Raw genomic sequence first — 17866 nt, 5'->3', positions numbered from 1 at the left:
AGCATTACTCACAATAGCCAAGACGTGGAACCAACCTAAATGCCCAGAAACTGATGATTGGATAAAGAAGATATGGTATATATGCACAATGGAATACTACTCAGCCATAAAAAAGGACAAAATTGTTCCATTCGCATCAACGTGGATGGACCTTGAGGGTATTGTGTTAAGCGAAATAAGCCAGACAGAGAAAGACGAACTCTATATGACTCCACTCATAGGTGGAAGTTAACATATAGACAAGGAGAACTGATTGGTGGTTACCAGGGAAAAGGGGGGGTGGGGGGAGGGCACAAAGGGTGAAGTGGTGTACCCACAACATGACTAACAATAATGTACAACTGAAATCTCACAAGGTTGTAATCTATCATAATCTTAATAAAAAATAATAAATAATTATTTTTAAAAACAATTAATAGAATTGGCCAAGGGGCCAGCCTGGTGGCATAGTGGTTAAGTTTGCACACTCCACTTCGGTGGCCTGGAGTTCACGGGTTCAGATCCCAGGCATGGACCTACACGCTGTTCATTGGGCCATGCTGTGGTGGCATCCCACATACAAAACAGAGGAAGATTGGCACAGATGTTAGCTCAGGGCCAATCTTCCTCACCAAAAAAAAAAAAAAAAAAAGGCTAAGGACTTGAATAGACATTTCTCCAAAGAAGACATACAAACAGCCAACAGGTATATGAAAAAATGTTTGATGTCACTAATCACCAGGGAAATACAAATCAAAACCACAATGAGATATCACTTCACACCTGTCAGGATCGCTATGATCAGAAAACCCAAAAGACAACAAATGTTGGCAAGGATGTTGAGAAATTGGAACTCTTACATACTGTTGCTGGGAATGTGAAATGGTATGGCCACTATGGGAAATAGTATGGAGGTTCCTCAAAAAATTAAAAATAAAACTATCGTGATCCAGCAATCCCACTTCTGGGTACTTATCCAAAAGATTTGCAATCAGGATCTCAAAGAGATATTAGCATTCTCATGTTCACTGCAGCACTATTCACAATAACCAAGATATAGAAGCAACCTAAATGTCTATTGACAGATGAATAGATAAAGAAAAGTGGTATATGTATACAATGGAATATTATTGAGACTTCAAAAAGAAGGAAATTCTGCAATAAGCCACAACATGGATGAACCTTAAGGACATTATAGTAAGTGACGTAACCAAGTCACAGAAAGACAACTACTGCATGATTCTACTTATATGAGGTATCTAAAATAGTCCAATTTATACAATTAAAGAGTAGAATAGTGGTTGCCAAGAGCTGGGGGAAGGGGGAAATTGGGAGTTACTAATCAATATGCGTAAGTTTCAGCTAAGCAAGATGAATAAGCTCTAGAGATCTGCTGTGCAACATTGCAGCTATATCACACACTTGGAAATTTGTACTTTTTTGTATTTTATTGCATACTTTAAATTTCTTAAGAAGGTAGAGCTCATGTTAAGCGTTCCTACCACAATAAAATAAGTTTTTTTTTTTCAAGGAAGATTAGCCCTGAGCTAAGATCTGCCGATCCTCCTCTTTTTGCCGAGGAAGACTGGCCCTGAGTTAACATCCATGCCCATCTTCCTCTACTTTATATGTGGGACACCTACCACAGCATGGCTTGCCACGCGGTGCCATGTCCGCACCCGGGATTCGAACCGGCATACCCTGGGCCACCGAAGTGGAACGTGCACACTTAACCGCTGCGCCACCGGGCCGGCCCCTAAAATAAATATTTTTTAAAAATTCTTGAGGTCTGAAGCCTGAGTGGAGGGAAAAAATGATGAGGCCAGTGACAGAAACAAGGAAGCTGAGAGAAGGAGTTTCTGTGGTGAGGTAGTGAGAGGGAGGCTTTGGCAGGACATCACGTGGAGGTGCCTTTATGGCAGTGGAACACGATTGATTGGACATAAGGACATAGATAGTCTGAACAAAGAGAGATATTTGAAGCTGTCAATGCAAATAATCCATAATCAATATGCAAATCAAAATTTGGGGTGAGTTTATTATGAGCCACGTCTGAGTATTGCCTTGGGGGACTTCCTTCCCCGAGTGGGTTGTACAGAGTGGTTATACACTGTCTTGAAACAAAGGGCATACATCACATATGACAGGAAGATCTCTTTTACTACTGTCACAAGATGTTTATCTGGCACAGGTCAGGGGTCACAAGGTGAACACAGCAGGTAAGTAATTAATCCTTAGTTTCTAGGAAGAGATGCTTATCCTTCAGGAAATACTGATAATGGGGGGAAGCCACATCCCTATCTTTAAGGGCATCATTCTTGTCTTTGGGACCTTGTAAATGTTTAAAGCAGATGTACAATGCATGCTCAACAGGCCACACCAGGCCCTCTTGGAAAAACAAGGTCAGGCTGAATTAGTTTTAAACCAAATGGCTTCCTCCTATACTCCAATGTATCCTGTTGCTTCTCATTTATTTATCAAAGCTAAAAGCAATTCACCAAGGTAACAAGTTTAAAGAACGATGAGCTCAGGAACTAAGAATCAAGCATTAGGACATACGTGCTCCCTTAGGGGGTGATGGCATGGAAAGAAATCACGAAAGAAAAAGGTGAGCATCACAGAGGCAGGAGGAGAGCAGGGAAGAACAGTGTCACAGAAGCCACGTGAGAAATAAGTTTCAAGGAGTGGTCAACTACGTCAAAGCCAACGAGAATGGAGAAAAGACCATTGGAAAGGGGTCTGAGACATCCTGAAAGATGAGTACGGTAGTCTGACCTCCTGTACAGGGGGAACAAACATTTCGGGCTAAATAAGTTGGGAACCTTGCTGATGTTCTTTCCTCAAGGGATGTAAGTGGTGGCCACTCTATCCAGAGACCCGGGCAGGGCTGTTTTCCCAAGGCCCTGCTGCTTTCTCTTCTATTCCTGGGAAAAGCACAGAAAATAGAGCTTATTTTGCTTGCCATGAAGCTCATGTCCCATTAACTCCTACCTAAAGGACAGGCAGGTCAGAAAAGTTACAGGTTGAAAAATTAAAATTATTTGCAAGTTTAATCATCACTCATGAGCAACAGCAGCAACACCTGGAGGAGGACTCCCAGCGTACTGCAACTGGCTTCCAGCTCAACTGATACACGACTAGCGTATCGAGAGTAGAGGTAGTGGAAGTGAGAACCAGGAACTGGTTCTTGTTTACTATCTTCACTGCTGTGGCTGGTTATTAAATGTTCATAGCTGCCATTCAATGGCATGGGTTTTTTAAGGGTCAGTCTCTTGGGCAAGTGTCCCTGAACTTGACAGATACTGGGTCATATAGGAAATATAAGAGCCAGCCTTCAGCATGTTCACAAGATCCTAGGTTTGCCTATGTAATTGAAGGACTAGGAAATGGACATTTGGAGCATGAGGGACGAGGCTTCAGCTTTTATTAGTGGAATACTTTATGCAATCTATGGAATAATTTTTAATCTTAGCTCCATAAAACCTTCAAAAGACAATGAGAAATCTATTTGGAATGGATTTAGGCAGGTGAGATCATGTCGAACAAATCGCCTCTGGACGATCTTTCCTATTCTAGAATTATTTAACAATAAGATTCTGGACGGTTGAAGGAGTTTGAAAGCCTTGAAACTACAATTGTAGATTTTTTAAAATAGTGCAGAAACTACATTTCCCAGGAGCCCTCGCGGACGAGTCCCCACACTGGGCTGGTTCCCTTGCCTACGAGGTGAAGTGGAAAATGTAGTGCGGCGCGCGACTCTGCACGTGAGCAGGGCGGACGAAGGCGGGAGGGACCGCGCCGCTTGGGGCGGCACAGGGTCCAGGGAGTCAGGGTGTGGGCCCCTCCTTCCCCCGAGTTTGGTTTGTGCCAAATAGGGGCGGGCCCCCATCTTCTGGCCCGACTGTGAAATGAGCTGGCCTGGGCCCAGTCGCCCGCTGGAGCGGTTCGGGGGAAGTCCCGGGGAGTGAGGCACCGAGGTGCCTGGTCCTGTTTCCCGGCAGCCGGGCCGGGAGGGGGAGAAGGTGCGAGCAGCCGGCCTGGAGCTCGCGCCCTGCCCCCACCCAGGCTGCGGCGGCGCGGGGAGGAAGCGCGTATAGGTGGAGCGCAAAGTTTCCCTTTTTCTTTCTCGTCACAGCAGCCCCAACGCCGGCGGGCGGGGATGCCTAACTTCAGTTTGCAGGGGTCCGGAGCCTAACGGGTTAAAATTAACGCCTCCTCCACTTCCCGCCTCCCCGAAAGGTCCACCCCGCCAGCCATGGGCAGCCGCGATCACCTGTTCAAAGTGCTGGTGGTGGGGGACGCCGCGGTGGGCAAGACGTCCCTGGTGCAGCGTTATTCCCAGGACAGCTTCAGCAAACACTACAAGTCCACGGTGGGAGGTGAGACGCGCCGCGGGGGCGGGGAGACCAGAGGCCCCGAGCGGGGTCGGGCACGGGAGGTCTCAGGTCCTTGCGCCCTTCCTCGGGTCAGGAAGTAGGTGTCTTGGCTCCTGGAGGAGTCATTGCGGGGTGTTTGGCATGGCTTTCTTGGGTTTCTCCAGTTAGGTTTTCCCAGCCTGACCTGACTGTGTGGAGAGAGAGGGCGAAGGTGTGAAGATGAGAAATGGGAAGGGACGATGAGAAAAGGAGCAATTGCTGCCTTTTGCGGGGGGCACTTCGAACCCGAGTGTCCTGCACCTTCCAAGCGGTCCCGGCCAATCGCTGCGCTCAGCAGAGGCAGCCGAGACCCCCTGGTGAGGTGCCAGCTGGGGCTGTCGTCCCGCCTCTCTCAGGAGTTCAGGCAGCTGTTGAAAGAACAGAATGGTGTTTAGCCTGGCCTCAAGGATCCCAGCTTTGTTATGGGGGTGCCTGCATGGGAGAGCCCCTTGGCCACCCAGTGGGATGCTTACCAGGGCTGATGAGCTGTGTGTTTATTGTCTGTTGATTGCTTAAATAAAGGCAACCTGGGAATTCTTCAAAGAATGTGAAATATTCTTCCCACCCCTTTTCCTCTCAAACTGAGGAGGGAAGGAAGGAAGGGAACCCCAAGAGTTAATTCATTTCTTTCCTAGTGTCACGTTTGGACTCAGCTGTTTTTTTCAGAAGTAGCAATGCCCTTTATTTAATTAGAAGGTGCTTAGCTGGGAAGAGCTGGTGAACGGGGAGAGGACCGTACATTTATTTATCTCTGTTAAAAGAATGTTTTTTAAGGAAAAAAACTTGCAGTAATGTTAAATTTTGAAAATGTGTGCTGGTGTTCATTATGGAAATTTTAAAAAATTAGCCATCTTCCTTAAGAACATCCAGCAAAATGAGGGTTTAACGTTTCAAAGACTGTTTCCTGCCCATTCTGCCCCCACTACTCCTAAATAAGATGGGGGTCCCTATGCCATGGATTTGGTTTAAAAGTGTCCCACTAATTAATTTCTAGCACTTGCTCTAGTTTTCCTTTAGTAGAGAATAAAAATGACTCTGGCTAATTTTTTGTCAGTGTTTATTTTGAATTTCCCCTAGCTTTCATTTCCCCTGGCATACTCGTTCAGCGTTAACCCATGGGGTCTCAGTATCTACAGATGGGGTGGGAGATTCCAGCATATTGAAACATCATCCACGCAGTGTCTTTTTCCTGGCGATGCTCTGGGACCTCTTCACTTAATCCCATCCCTGCCCAAGATAATTCCTACAGCCTTATGGAGGATGTAGAAGTCTCCCAAGGGTGTGTTGGATTAGAAGCCAGCAGTGAAACTGAATGTGGAAGACGCAAAAGTCAGCACACCTCATTTCCCCCTTCTACTCATTTCTTCCCTGAGAAAACCCCCTAAATCTCCCAGAAACTGTTTAACCTGAGTTTAGGACGTTGTTTTCATAATCAGTTTCACCCTCCTATCCCCAGCCTTGGAGACAAGTAGTATCAAGTAAATTTGTTTGACAAGAGAGTAAAAGCTGGAGATTCTTCAGGGAGTGAGTATGAATGATCTGTCCCACGCTTAATACATGAGTGTGGGCTCATCTCAGTCCATCGAGGGCTTAAAAATAAATAAATAGATGAATAAATAAATAAATAAATAAATAAATAAATAAATGAGATTGGAGTTGCGTGTCCCTGGGTTTGTAACTGCATATTTGATGTGAATTTCTTCATGGATTTTTTAAAGATAAGTTTCATTCAAGTATATTGTATGTGTATTTTCAGTGGATTTCGCTCTGAAAGTTCTCCAGTGGTCTGACTCAGAGATGGTGCGGCTCCAGCTGTGGGATATTGCAGGTAGGCTGGGAAGACTAGATGCGAACAAGGGAAGAAATTTTGGTTTAACCAGCAAGCTCTCAGAGATCAAGGAGGGCGACAAAACCAGAAGTTCTTTTTCTGAAGCTGGAATGATGGAGCTGCTCAGAGGATACACACGCTAAATAGATATAGGGCTGTTCTCAATGTCTTCTGTGGATGTTTTGCCCTAAATAAACGTGGAGCAGTCTCTGTGTGGGTGGAGCGGCTGCAAGGTGGTGGGTTGACCGTGACCAGACCATAGGTGGATACTTCCACGACAGGGGGAGGCTGCTTTTTCTAGGTTTGCAGCTGACCTTGGTGAGAAACAAGAACCCCAGAAAATAGCCAGTCATAATAATAGCTAACTCTTATTACATGCCATGCATTTTTCTAAGCATTTTAGATTCACTGACTCATTAATCCTCACAGCAACCCTATGATAAAAGCTACTGCTTTTATCCCCACTTTACAGATGAGGAATCTAAGCACTGAGAGCTTGACTTGTCCAAAGTCATATGGGTGGTACATGACAGAGCAGGGGTTTGGAATTGGGCCGTCTGGGTGCAGAAGCTGGACTCAGCCACTAGGCATTACCCCCCCCCCCCCGCCTCAATGAAGGTAGAAAGGGCAGGGTGTCAGGTTCTGAGCCTGGTCTTAGATCACCTTGAGAACTCTCCTTTCTTCCCAGGGCAGGAGCGTTTCACTTCTATGACACGCCTGTACTATCGGGATGCCTCTGCCTGTGTTATTATGTTTGATGTTACCAATGCCACTACCTTTAGCAACAGCCAGAGATGGAAACAGGACCTGGACAGCAAGCTCACGCTGCCTAATGGAGAGCCCGTGCCCTGCCTGCTCTTGGCGAACAAGGTATGTGGTCATTCCAGGAAAAGACCCCTGGCCTTTGTCTGTGGGCAGAGAGTAACCGTATCTAAAATGCTCTCTGATTCTGGGCATCCACTTTCCCTTCTCATGTTGGAAAAATCATCTCTACCTCTTTTCAAGGAATGTTGAGACTTTCTTTGGGAAGAATGTTGACTGCGGATTTCTAGATGCTGGTGTTATTCACCATGAGTGGAAGTGTTTGAAATCTGCAAGTATCTGAGCCATGTTCCTCTTTCCAGAAGGTTAAGAGATCGCCTTTTATTTATTCTCTTTGCCAGTGTGATCTGTCCCCTTGGGCAGTGAGCCGAGACCAGGTTGACCGATTCAGTAAAGAGAACGGTTTCACAGGTTGGACAGAAACATCAGTCAAGGAGAACAAAAATATTAATGAGGCCATGAGGTGAGTAGCATATGCTGTTCTGGGGATAGACACATAGGTTTACCCACCTGCCACTGCCATGCCTTGGACTGTCTTTTCTTTTTTGTGAGCAAACAAGAGGAGACCGAGTCACCAGAATACCAGCTTCTGAAGGTCAGGGATGCTGTATTCTCTCCAGAGATAACTGGGGACAATGGGGCATTTAAACCTTGTGGCTTTACTGAATGCCATCTGCTGATAAGATAGTGTCCGCCATTTCTCCCTTTCCTCCATCTACCTTCTCAGCCTTATTTTTATTTGTTTTTTAGAGTCCTCATTGAAAAGATGATGAGCAATTCCAGAGAGGATGTGTCTTCCTCCACCCAAGGGGACTACATCAACCTGAAAACCAAGCCGTCCTCCCCCTGGGCCTGCTGCTAATAGTGTTTGGCTTGTTTTCCCTCCCAGTTCTAGGAGGTCTTTCATCTCTTCCCTTTGGTCGCCCACCCAGCAATTTTATTCAGTACATTTGAACTGTCTCTTGCTCACTCTTCAGTGAGGAGGGCCATCATCACTGAGAGAAGACACCTGGGAGCCAGGTGCATTTCTGCATCTCCTGCAAGTTGGTTCTCACTTGCTGCTGGCTCATGTGGCCCAGTTAGTGCCTTCTGGATAAGAAAGATCGTTGTCTCATCTCTCAATTTGTGATCTGGGATTTGTGGGAAGGATTAGAAATCAGCATCTTTGTTTTAAGGATCATAACGCTGACCTGCTTTTGAGCTTATTTTTCCATTTGATGTATGTTGATTTCTCAGTCTGATGTGACTTCAGATCGCAAGGAAAATGAGATCAAAAGCCATTTGCCAAATTCCTTGTAGTTCATTGCTTTCAGATCCTTTCTGTCTTGGACTTTCAATTCAAACATCTGATTCTGAGATGCAGAAGGAGAGGGGCTGCATGTCTTTGGGTTTGGACTACCGGAGGTGACCGAAAAGTCACCGTATTTTTGAAGCTTCTAAAGTCACAATTAGCTTTCTCTTGTCTTCTCTTCAAGAGTAGTCAAGACTATCTATCATATGTAATGAGAGCATTTCTTTCCCCAAAGAAAGAAATTCTCACGTTAGGCTTTTCTAGTGTCTCCCTCCCGCGGGCGTTCCTGGGGGGATGTCTTGATGCATAATGCTGCAAGTGACCGCGGTCGGCTGTGATGCCCTGAAATAGGTCTGTTCCTCGCAGCTCTGGGAGTCTGAGTGGAAGAGGAGGGAGAGGTTAACAGAACAAAATCCCGTGAGGCAACTTGCTTGTGAGTACTTTGGGTGGCTAACACTTAACAGCCATGGGAAACCAGTATTGTGTACAGCCCTGCGCCTGGGGGTGGAGAGGCGATAGACAGAAAATCATTAGGTAATTTAAGTGCTAAATTGGGTAGGATTTTTAGTTTCAAATCATTTCTAGACAGAATTAATTTTAATTCTCACAGGATGGTGATTTATAACCTACCCAAAGTTAGGAACATTCTCAGTGAACTCAGAGGCCTCGAGTTCTTTGAGAGACACTTTTCTAAATGAGTGTCCTAAATCAGGGTTCCCAAATCTGACTGATCAGAACCACCTGGGAAGTTTGTTAAAAAATTAAAAAATAAAAGGTTTTAAGATTCTGGGTCCCAACCTCAAACCTCCTGAATCAAAATTCCCCGGAGCGAAGCCTGGGAATTTGTGGTGGTTGCTGTTTTTCAAAGCTTCTCAGGTGATTCTGATCAGCCTGGTTTGGAAACCTTCGCTGGAGAACTCGGTGAAGATGCGAGAGCAGGCTTTTTCTGTTTCAGCGATCCTGGGCTTCTGTAAGCTCTGTTAGCAAGTCAGGTGATTCTGACCCACAATGGGCTTTGAAACCACTGTCCTGAGAGAGAGAGCAGAGGCAAAATATCAGAATGAGAATGGGAGCCAGTCCTTCAGTGGTTGGTTTGTTTTTAATGTCAATTATTAGACCTTTTGCACAGCTTTTTGAGAACTTGAAGCTCCTTTTTGTATTCCCCTTTTCAGGTAGGGTTTTTATTACAGTGATTCTGAACATAATAGTGGAGTAACAAATTCCCTTTATATGAAAAGAAAATTGATTTTTTTTATTAAAGATTTTATTTTTTCCTTGTTCTCCCCAAAGCCCCCCGGTACATAGTTGTATATTCTTCGTTGTGGGTCCTTCTAGTTGTGGCATGTGGGACGCTGCCTCAGCATGGCCTGATGAGCAGTGCCATGTTTGCGCCCAGGATTCAAACCAATGAAACACTGGGCCGCCTGCAGCGGAGCGCGCAAACTTAACCACTCGGCCACAGGGCCGGCCCCAAGAAAATTGATTTTTATTCACTGGTTTGAACCCCTGCAAAATCACAAATAAATGGGAAATCAATCTTGATATTCCTGGTAGTTATTGGCCTTTAATGTGAGTTAAAGTGTTATTTTACACTGATACTTCAAGAATGTTGCAGAAATGGAGACTATTTTTTAAATACCAAAAAAATGAAGGTAAATGTTATTCCGTTTATCTGTTAATTTACTAGTACCAATGGTCTAATACCAATTCTGTACTTGATGTAACACCCCAAATACTGCTTGGAAGTATGACTATTTAAAAAAAACTGAACATGCCTTCTTTTCCCATATGCTGAGTCAGGGTATACCTGCTTTTTCAAGCATTGCTAGACACTGACCTGCCAGCCGTTCTGGGTTTTCTCTCCCGATTGGTGAACATTAGAGGCCTGAAACTAATTAAAGAAGAAGTTGAAATATAACTAATTCCTCTCTGCGTTTCTATCCATAAAGGGAAAGCAAAGATGAGGAAGGAGAAAATATTTACATGATTAGAAATGTGATTATACTAAAAATAATTGTATCCTATCATTTGGGTGCTACCTCTTACACAGAATTGTTTGGAACTTGGATATTGTTGTGGCCCTTTCCTAGAGAATTTTCCGTGTTTGAGACAAGACGCCCCTCCAACCACTCAGCTGGTCTACGGCCAAAAAGAAAACATAAGCGTTCCCTGCAGACTCAAGGTCTGAGGTTGTGAGAGAGCCAAGGAAGGGCTGAGAACAGAGCTGTGGGACTGTGACTGCCCTGGCTTTCTTCTTTGAACAGAACAGCTGAGTGACCAAACAAGCAGGGAAAAAGAGACCACAGGTCAAGGAAGCCTCCTCAGCAGTAAGTGATGGTTTGCTCTTTTGTCACTGCTAATGAGCCAAAATTACTCCAAGAGATATTGCTAATTCACTTTCCCTAGCTATTGGTAAAGTATGCTATGGTTCTGCGTTTTTTTCCTATTTTCTCCAGATTTAACTCTTTTCTTTAGGTGGTTCGTCTTCTGTCCTCAGGACACTGTCCCAGCTGACATGAGACGTTTCCTGCCTGTCGTCGTCCTTTTGTAGGCAGTGGCCTGCTTTTGACTTGATCTAAGGCCGTGGTTAGAAGACGTGAAAATCTCCGTGGTATTTTGTAAAATCCAGTGAGCTGATTGCCCGAGGAAACAGACCGCAGTGCCCTTTGCCCCCCGCCCATTTTGGGTCGCTATGGATGGGAAAAGTCCTCAGCTGTGAAAGTGACTCATTTATTAAAGCTGAACGATCCCAAAGCTGCAGGCTGGGCCAGGTGGGAAGCCACAGAGAGTGGCAGGGTTGGAAAAGATGCTACGTGTATTTTTGATTCGGCCATAAATACCAGAGACTTGAGAATGTAGCTACATATGACCTTTGTTATTGTTAGAAAAAAACCTGCCTTCCCTTTGGCTTTCAAGCATAATCTGAATTCTCTCGAGTTCCATCTGCAGAGTTTCAGTCTGATAATGGAATTGCTCTGTATTAGGGTTTTCCAGGGAAACAGAACTAGTAGGATATGCGTATATGTAAAGGGATTTATCATAAGGAATTGGCTCATGCAATTATGGAGGCTGGAAAGTCCAAAATCTGCAGAGCTGATGTCCCAGTTCAGGTCCCAAGGTTAGCAGGCTGGAAGAGCAGACATTCTGGTTCAGAGGCCGTCAGGCAGGAGAATTACTCAAGAGAGGGTCAACCTTTTGTTCTGTTTAGGCCTTCAACTGATTGGATGAGGCCCACACACATTAGGGAGGGCAATCTGATTTACTTAGTCTACCAATTTAAGTGTTAATCTCATCCAGAACACCCTCACAGAAACACCCAGAATAATGTTTGACCAAATACCCCATGGCCCAGTCAAGTTGACATAAAATTAACCGTCACGTGCTCTTAACAGTCCTTTACTGTGTGAGGGTACGTTTTGATGCCTTTTCTGCACACTCTAATTTAATTTGATTCACACTCAAAGCCCGTCTGATTAGGAACTAACTAACTACATGTTAATGGGAATAAGAAGAAGAAGGCAGCTAGTCAGCTTTTTATGAGTTGTCATGAGATGAGAAGGGCAGCCTAGCAGCACTGGATACCAATATCTGAATTTGTATAAACTTCCCTCAGATCTGTGAGTTGTGTATGCTTCTTACACTGTCTTGGAAATAAGAAAGAAAACAGTTCTTCCTATTTTATGTTTGAGGCAACCAGTGTCTCAGAATTTGACTGACTGAGGGCTGGCCCCGTGCAGCGGTTAAGTGCGCATGTTCTGCTTCAGCAGCCCAGGGTTCGCCGGTTTGGATCCTGGGTGTGGACTGACACACCGCTTGTCAAGCCATGCTGTGGCAGGCGTCCCACATAAAGTAGAGGAAGATGGGCCCGGAGTTAGCTCAGGGCCAGTCTTCCTCAGCAAAAAGAGGAGGATTGGTGGCAGATGTTAGCTCAGAGCTAATCTTCCTCAAAAAAAGAAAAGAAAAAGAAAAAGAATTTGACTGACTGAAAGGCAGCCAGGGGAATTTGTAATAAAGCCCGAGATACTACTGCAACCCTTCTGATTCCCCGTCTGCATTCTGTCATTTAGGTTTCTGAGAAACATTTGACCTGAAAAACCTAGTTTAGAAAATAAGCATTTAGAGAAACAGAACTAACCCCTTTTGGGTTTGAAACTCTTGGTTTGTGTTAGATTTTTTTTAAGACCTGTTCATGCATGGAGTAGAGACGTGTGTGTAATTAAAATTTGGGGCCAAACTAAGTGCAGTTTGAATAGCATACAATGCAGATATATCCCAAGAGCTGTAATTGAGAAGTTCCGCTTACTAAGATGTGTCACCCCAATGCCGTGGCTGTCATTTCCTTTTGAATATCAGTTGTCTTGTTTGCAAGCACAGGGCTTTTGACAGCCATTCCATCTTCACCTGTTGCTGGCGGTAGCTAACATCTGAGTGTTTCTATAAGCCAAGTATTCTCCTAAACACTTCACATCCATTATTTTTCTTTTCACAAAGACCCTATTTTATGTGTTTATATATATATATTTGTAATGTGTATATATAATATAGGAAACTCAGGCACAAAAAATTACAGCTTTGCTCAAGTTCAGACAGACAGCAAGTGGCAAACTGATTTTAGCCTTAGGCAGTGAGACTCCAGAAACTGGGCTCTTTGCTACGATACACTGGCTCCCATTTTCTATGTGTGTGTGTTGGTGATGGCATCCTTGAAGTTTTTCATATAACAGATTTTCAGTATGATGAAAACAGAGTAATTTATTAAATGGGTATACAGGTTTTCTAATACTTTTATAATGAAAATTTTTAAATCTACTCATGAAGGAAAATGGAGAAAAGAAGAAAAGTCCAAACCACCCACAGCCCCACAACCCAAACAAAACCTCTATTTACATTTCGATAAATTTGTTTTCAGTCGTTTTTTTTAATGCAAACGTTTTTTTCTCACATTGCATTCGCACTTAAACCATTTTCAATTACATAGCTTTTATGTATCCAGTATTGCAGTAGGGCTGGAGTGTGAAGATCCATGCCCTAGAAGTTCAAAGGACAAGGAGGTCAAGAAACGTTTCTTAAAAGGAAGTAGGATTTGGGATGGACACAAATTGAGAAAGAGGTGGGATAGTATTTCAGGGTGGGGAGAAAGGGAGTTCAGAATTCTTACGCAGTTTGGGAAGTAGCCAGTAGACCAAAAGGCTCGTGTTGTAGAGCAGTGGGAAATAAGGTTAGAAAGACTGTTGACAGATTGTGTAGGTCATTAATTGATTTAACCAATAGTGGCGTAAAAACCGTGTACCAGGGACTTCGTTAGATGCGAAGGATGAAGGCCTGGGGCAGAGAAGCTTCCTGTCCAGGAATGGCAGTCCAAAAGGGAGCCAGCACGTAAAAGGACCGCGTCTTGCTGCAGGGACTGCTGTCTGCTTCTTGTAGTAATGGAGGCCAAGGAGGGAGCCAGGAAAAGCCTCACGAAAGAGAGGGCACCCAAACTGGATAAGAGTTGCCAACTGAAAGACTACAGGAGGAAACGCATGTTAGACAGAATAAAGTGAATAAAGGCATGGAGGCGTGCAATAAACAGCGGAGCTTGCTCAGAGAACAGTGCATGTTCATAATGGCTGGAGCTGGCAGCGGGTGGAGGAAGGGACAGCTGGGAAAATGAGGTTGGAGATGGGGCCAAATCACAGAGAGCCCTGTATGCCATGCTGAAGCATTTGAACTTCATCTCGTAGCGGAGAACTATTAAAGGGCTTAATTTTTAAAAATCTTTTTGTTTTTCTTTGAGGAAGATTAGCCCCGAGCTAACATCTGCCATCAATCTTCCTCTTTTTGCTGAGGAAGACTGGCCCTGAGCTAACATCCAATGCCCATCTTCCTCTACTTTATATGTGGGATGCCTGCCACAGCATAGCCTGACAAATAGCGCATAGGTCCACACCCGGGACCCGAACAGTGAACCCAGGGCCACCGAAGAGGAGCATGCAAACTTAGCCGCTGCCCACAGGGCAAGCCCCCAAAATCTTTTTTCTTATTGAAAAATACAGGGCTGGCCTGGTGGCTTAGCGGTTATGTTCATGTGCTCCCCTTTGGGGGCCTGTGGTTCACCAGTTCAGATCCCGGACACAGACCTACACACCTCTCATCAAGCCATGCTGTGGCAGCGTCCCACATAGAAGAACTAGAAGGACGTACAACTAGGATATACAACTATGTACTGGGGCTTTGGGAAGGGAAAAAAAAAGAGGAAGATTGGCAATAGATGTTAGCACAGGGCCAATCTTCCTCAGCAAAAAAAAGAAAAATTAAAAAAATAAATACATAAACATAATGTTGTTGTGGCTTAAAACAACAGAAGTTTTTAATTTTATACTTCTGGAGATCAGAGATTCAAAATGGGTCTCAGTGGGCTAAAATTAAGATATTGGCAGGGCTGCATTCCTTTCTAGACGTTATCAGGAAGAATCATTTTCTTACCCTTTCTAGCTTCTAAATGCTACCCACATTTCTTGGCTCGTGGCCCCCTCCTCCATCACCACAGCCAGCAATGGCTGGTCAAATCTTTCTCACGTCTCATCACTCTGACCTTTCCTGCCTCCCTCTCCCACTTTTAAGGACCCCTGTGATTACAGTAGGCCCATCCAGATAACCCAGGGTAACTACCCTACTCAAGATCAGTGACCTTAATTCCCCCTCGCATATTCACAGGTTTCAGAGATTAGGTCATGGACACTGTGGGGGTCGTTACTGTGCCTACCACAGATAGGAAGGCTGAGGAGTAGTGGAGTTGAACTGGCCCAGGGTCATACAACTGGCTGGTAGGAGGGCCAAGAATAAACATTTTTTAAATTCAAATAATACAGATATTTCTTTAGAAGGAGATAAAATTCTTCTGTAATTTCACCTCTGAAAGATAACTTGATTAACAGTTTGAATATTCTTCCAGATTTTTCTCTACATACACAGTCCCAGCTGTTCACTCCCTTTCCTTTAAAAAAAAAAGGCTCATATAGGGCTTCCTGCAACTTGCTTTTTTCTTTTTAATGTGTCCTGGGTATCTCTCCACGTAAGAACAGACTTCTACCTCATTCCTTTTAATTGCTGCATCAGATTGTATGGCTGTATTATCATTTATGGAACCAGTTATCTATTGGTGGTATTTGGGTTATTTCTTTTTCCTCTCTTACAAATAGTACCACAAGCTAACATCTTTGTATATTTATAAACTCATGTGAAAACTTTAGGAACTCCTAGAAGTGAGTCAAATAGTATACACACTTCAAGTTTAAATATAGTGCCAAATTCCCCTCCAAACTGTTTATACCAATATATACTCCACCAGTAGGGTCTGAGGGGCTAGTTTATTCGTATCCTTAACAAAACTGTTTCCAACCTTTACCAATCTGAGAAGTGAAAATTTTTTTAATTATTTTCTCTTTTGCTCTGAGTGAGCATATTTTTAAATATATTTGTCATTTTTATTTCTTCTGTTAATCACCTGTTTGTATCCTATATCTGTTATTTTGTTGTCTTACTGATTTTGTAAAAGCTTTTTGTATATCAAGGATATTAACCTTTTGTTGTAATATTGCAAATAGTTTCCCCAGTTCATAGAGGGACTTTACGCATAGACATGTGCTTGAGACATGTGCTTGAGAAATCTCCCTGGAAGTAGCTTAAATAAAGCTAGTATAATGCATTTAGACTCTATTCTGGAAGCTGTGTGGACATATTGAAAATTTGAGTGTAAGAGTGACATAAGCGTCGTGCTTTAGGAAGGTAGTATTGTCTGTTGTATCTACCACAGATTCCCAAAAAAAGGAGAGAAGAAAAGCTGAATGGTGGCAATGGAAATTGCAAGTGAAAAGTGAATTTGAGAAATGCAACGAAGAAAGAATCAAGAGGTTTCCACGCTGAAGACTAAGAGTGAGGTGTGGGGGTGGAGTCAGAGGCGCCACAGATTTGAGCTCTGGTGGTTAAGAAGATCCTGCTGACAGAAGTAGGGGAGTTGGGAAGAATGTGGGCACGGAGATGATTTGTTTGGCACAGATAAAGCGAGCTTGGGGCATCCAAGTAGAAATGTCTGTTAGGCTGCGGGGATGCTGGCTGGAACTCAGAGAGAGGCAGAGAGGCTGGCAGAGGTTGGTGGAGTCACGGCCATGCCAGTCATGGTTGGAATGGATCAGTTGTCTGAGGACTGGTTAGGAGACAGTCGAGAAAGAACGACAACACCTTCAACATTCACAGTGCTGAAAGATGACTGCCGTCCCTTCTCACTGTCACCTTTTCTCCATCCATAAACTGTGGGCAGTCTTTCTTAACTCTGTTCCCAGGGTTCCAGGATTGTTGTGTGCTGTTGGATTTGCAGCTTTTCCTTCAGTGAAGGCAGTGTAATCTCATTCTGCCTCCCACAGCGCTTCACAGTGTACATCTGCTTTCACATGTGAGCCCATTTTTTTCTAGTTATCGTGCCAACCTTGTGAAGTAGGTGAGGACTGATATAATCATCCCCATGTTACAGATGCAGGAGCCGAGGCGCAGGAGTTTGAAATTTGCTCTAGGTCACCCAGGCAGTAAACCACGTGCCTCAAGGCAGACATTCCTGATTACAAGTTCACTGCTCTTCTGGTTATAGCCTGGCGCCTCCTCTTTCAGGAGTGTTCACTTTACAATATGTGTCGCTGGTTTCGGTGGGTAAGGCTGTGTCTCCTTCAGTGTTACACGGGATTTTATGGATTTTATTGGTGTTGAGCAAAACAGCAAGTAAGTCTTTTGGGGTTTTTTTCTTCAATTCAAACTGGATGTCAATTTGTACATCTTTTTTAAAACAAACAGAAATCCACCTAAACTTAGCTCTTAGTATCCTTAAAAGTAGGTATCCTTAAAAGTAGAGGAAGGGGCCGGCTCCGTGGCCGAGTGGTTAAGTTCGTGCGCTCTGCTGTGGCGGCCCAGGGTTCGGATCCTGGGCGCGGACATGGCACTGCTCATCAGGCCACGTTGAGGCGGCGTCCCACATCCCACAACTAGAAGGACCTGCAACTAAGATATACAACTGTGTACAGGGGGGGTTTGGGGAGATAAAGCAGGGAAAAGAAAAAAGATTGGCAACAGTTGTTAGCCCAGGTGCCAATCCTTAAAAAAAAAAAAAAGTAGAGGAAGATGGAAGTCTGGAGCAGCAGAAATATACACTTGAGAAAATGAATTTAAAAGTTTAAGTTGACTTTTTCTGGCTGTGACCTAAGGGCAAGGGGGCATTCTCCTTAAGGATGAACCTCTCTCCAAGCAGGCTGGTTGGCCTCCGCGGTTGCAGAAACACTCATCAGACATACAGCTCTTCTGTTCCATCGTTTCTTTCTTTTTTTTCTTTGAGGAAGATTAGCCCTGAGCTAACATCTGCCGCCAATCCTCCTCTTTTTGCTGAGGAAGACTGGCCCTGAGCTAACATCCGTGCCCATCTTCCTCTACTTTACATGTGGGATGCCTGCCACAGCATGGCTTGACAAGCGGTGCCATGTCCGCACCCGGGATCTAAACCAGCAAACC

The 17866-nt window shown here is 44.3% G+C and overlaps 1 protein-coding gene across 3 annotated transcripts; it reads left to right on the top strand.

Annotated features, from left to right (window-relative positions):
• Positions 1-3688: 3688 nt before the first annotated feature.
• Positions 3689-12166, top strand: RAB29 (RAB29, member RAS oncogene family). Of its 3 annotated transcripts, XR_006891743.1 has the most exons (7): positions 3784-4358; positions 6151-6222; positions 6911-7092; positions 7386-7507; positions 7795-8768; positions 10426-10662; positions 10811-12166. XR_006891743.1 is itself a non-coding variant. In XM_046684129.1 (6 exons), exons 2-6 carry the CDS (start codon positions 4235-4237, stop codon positions 7904-7906), a joined length of 612 nt encoding a protein of 203 aa, XP_046540085.1. In that variant the 5' UTR covers positions 3689-3743; positions 4219-4234; the 3' UTR covers positions 7907-9678. The 3 variants fall into 3 exon arrangements, 2 of the variants coding, with proteins under 2 accessions (XP_046540085.1, XP_046540084.1); XM_046684129.1 differs by lacking the exons at positions 10426-10662; positions 10811-12166 and adding an exon at positions 3689-3743 and having other exon boundaries at positions 4219-4358; positions 7795-9678; XM_046684128.1 differs by lacking the exons at positions 10426-10662; positions 10811-12166 and adding an exon at positions 3708-3743 and having other exon boundaries at positions 4115-4358; positions 7795-9678.
• The last annotated feature ends 5700 nt before the right edge of the window (positions 12167-17866 follow it).

This window comes from Equus quagga, chromosome 13, assembly GCF_021613505.1.
Source record: "Equus quagga isolate Etosha38 chromosome 13, UCLA_HA_Equagga_1.0, whole genome shotgun sequence".
Taxonomy (NCBI): domain Eukaryota; kingdom Metazoa; phylum Chordata; class Mammalia; order Perissodactyla; family Equidae; genus Equus; species Equus quagga.
Note: the sequence above shows the minus strand (reverse complement) of the source record. Positions and strands in the feature narration are given on the sequence as shown.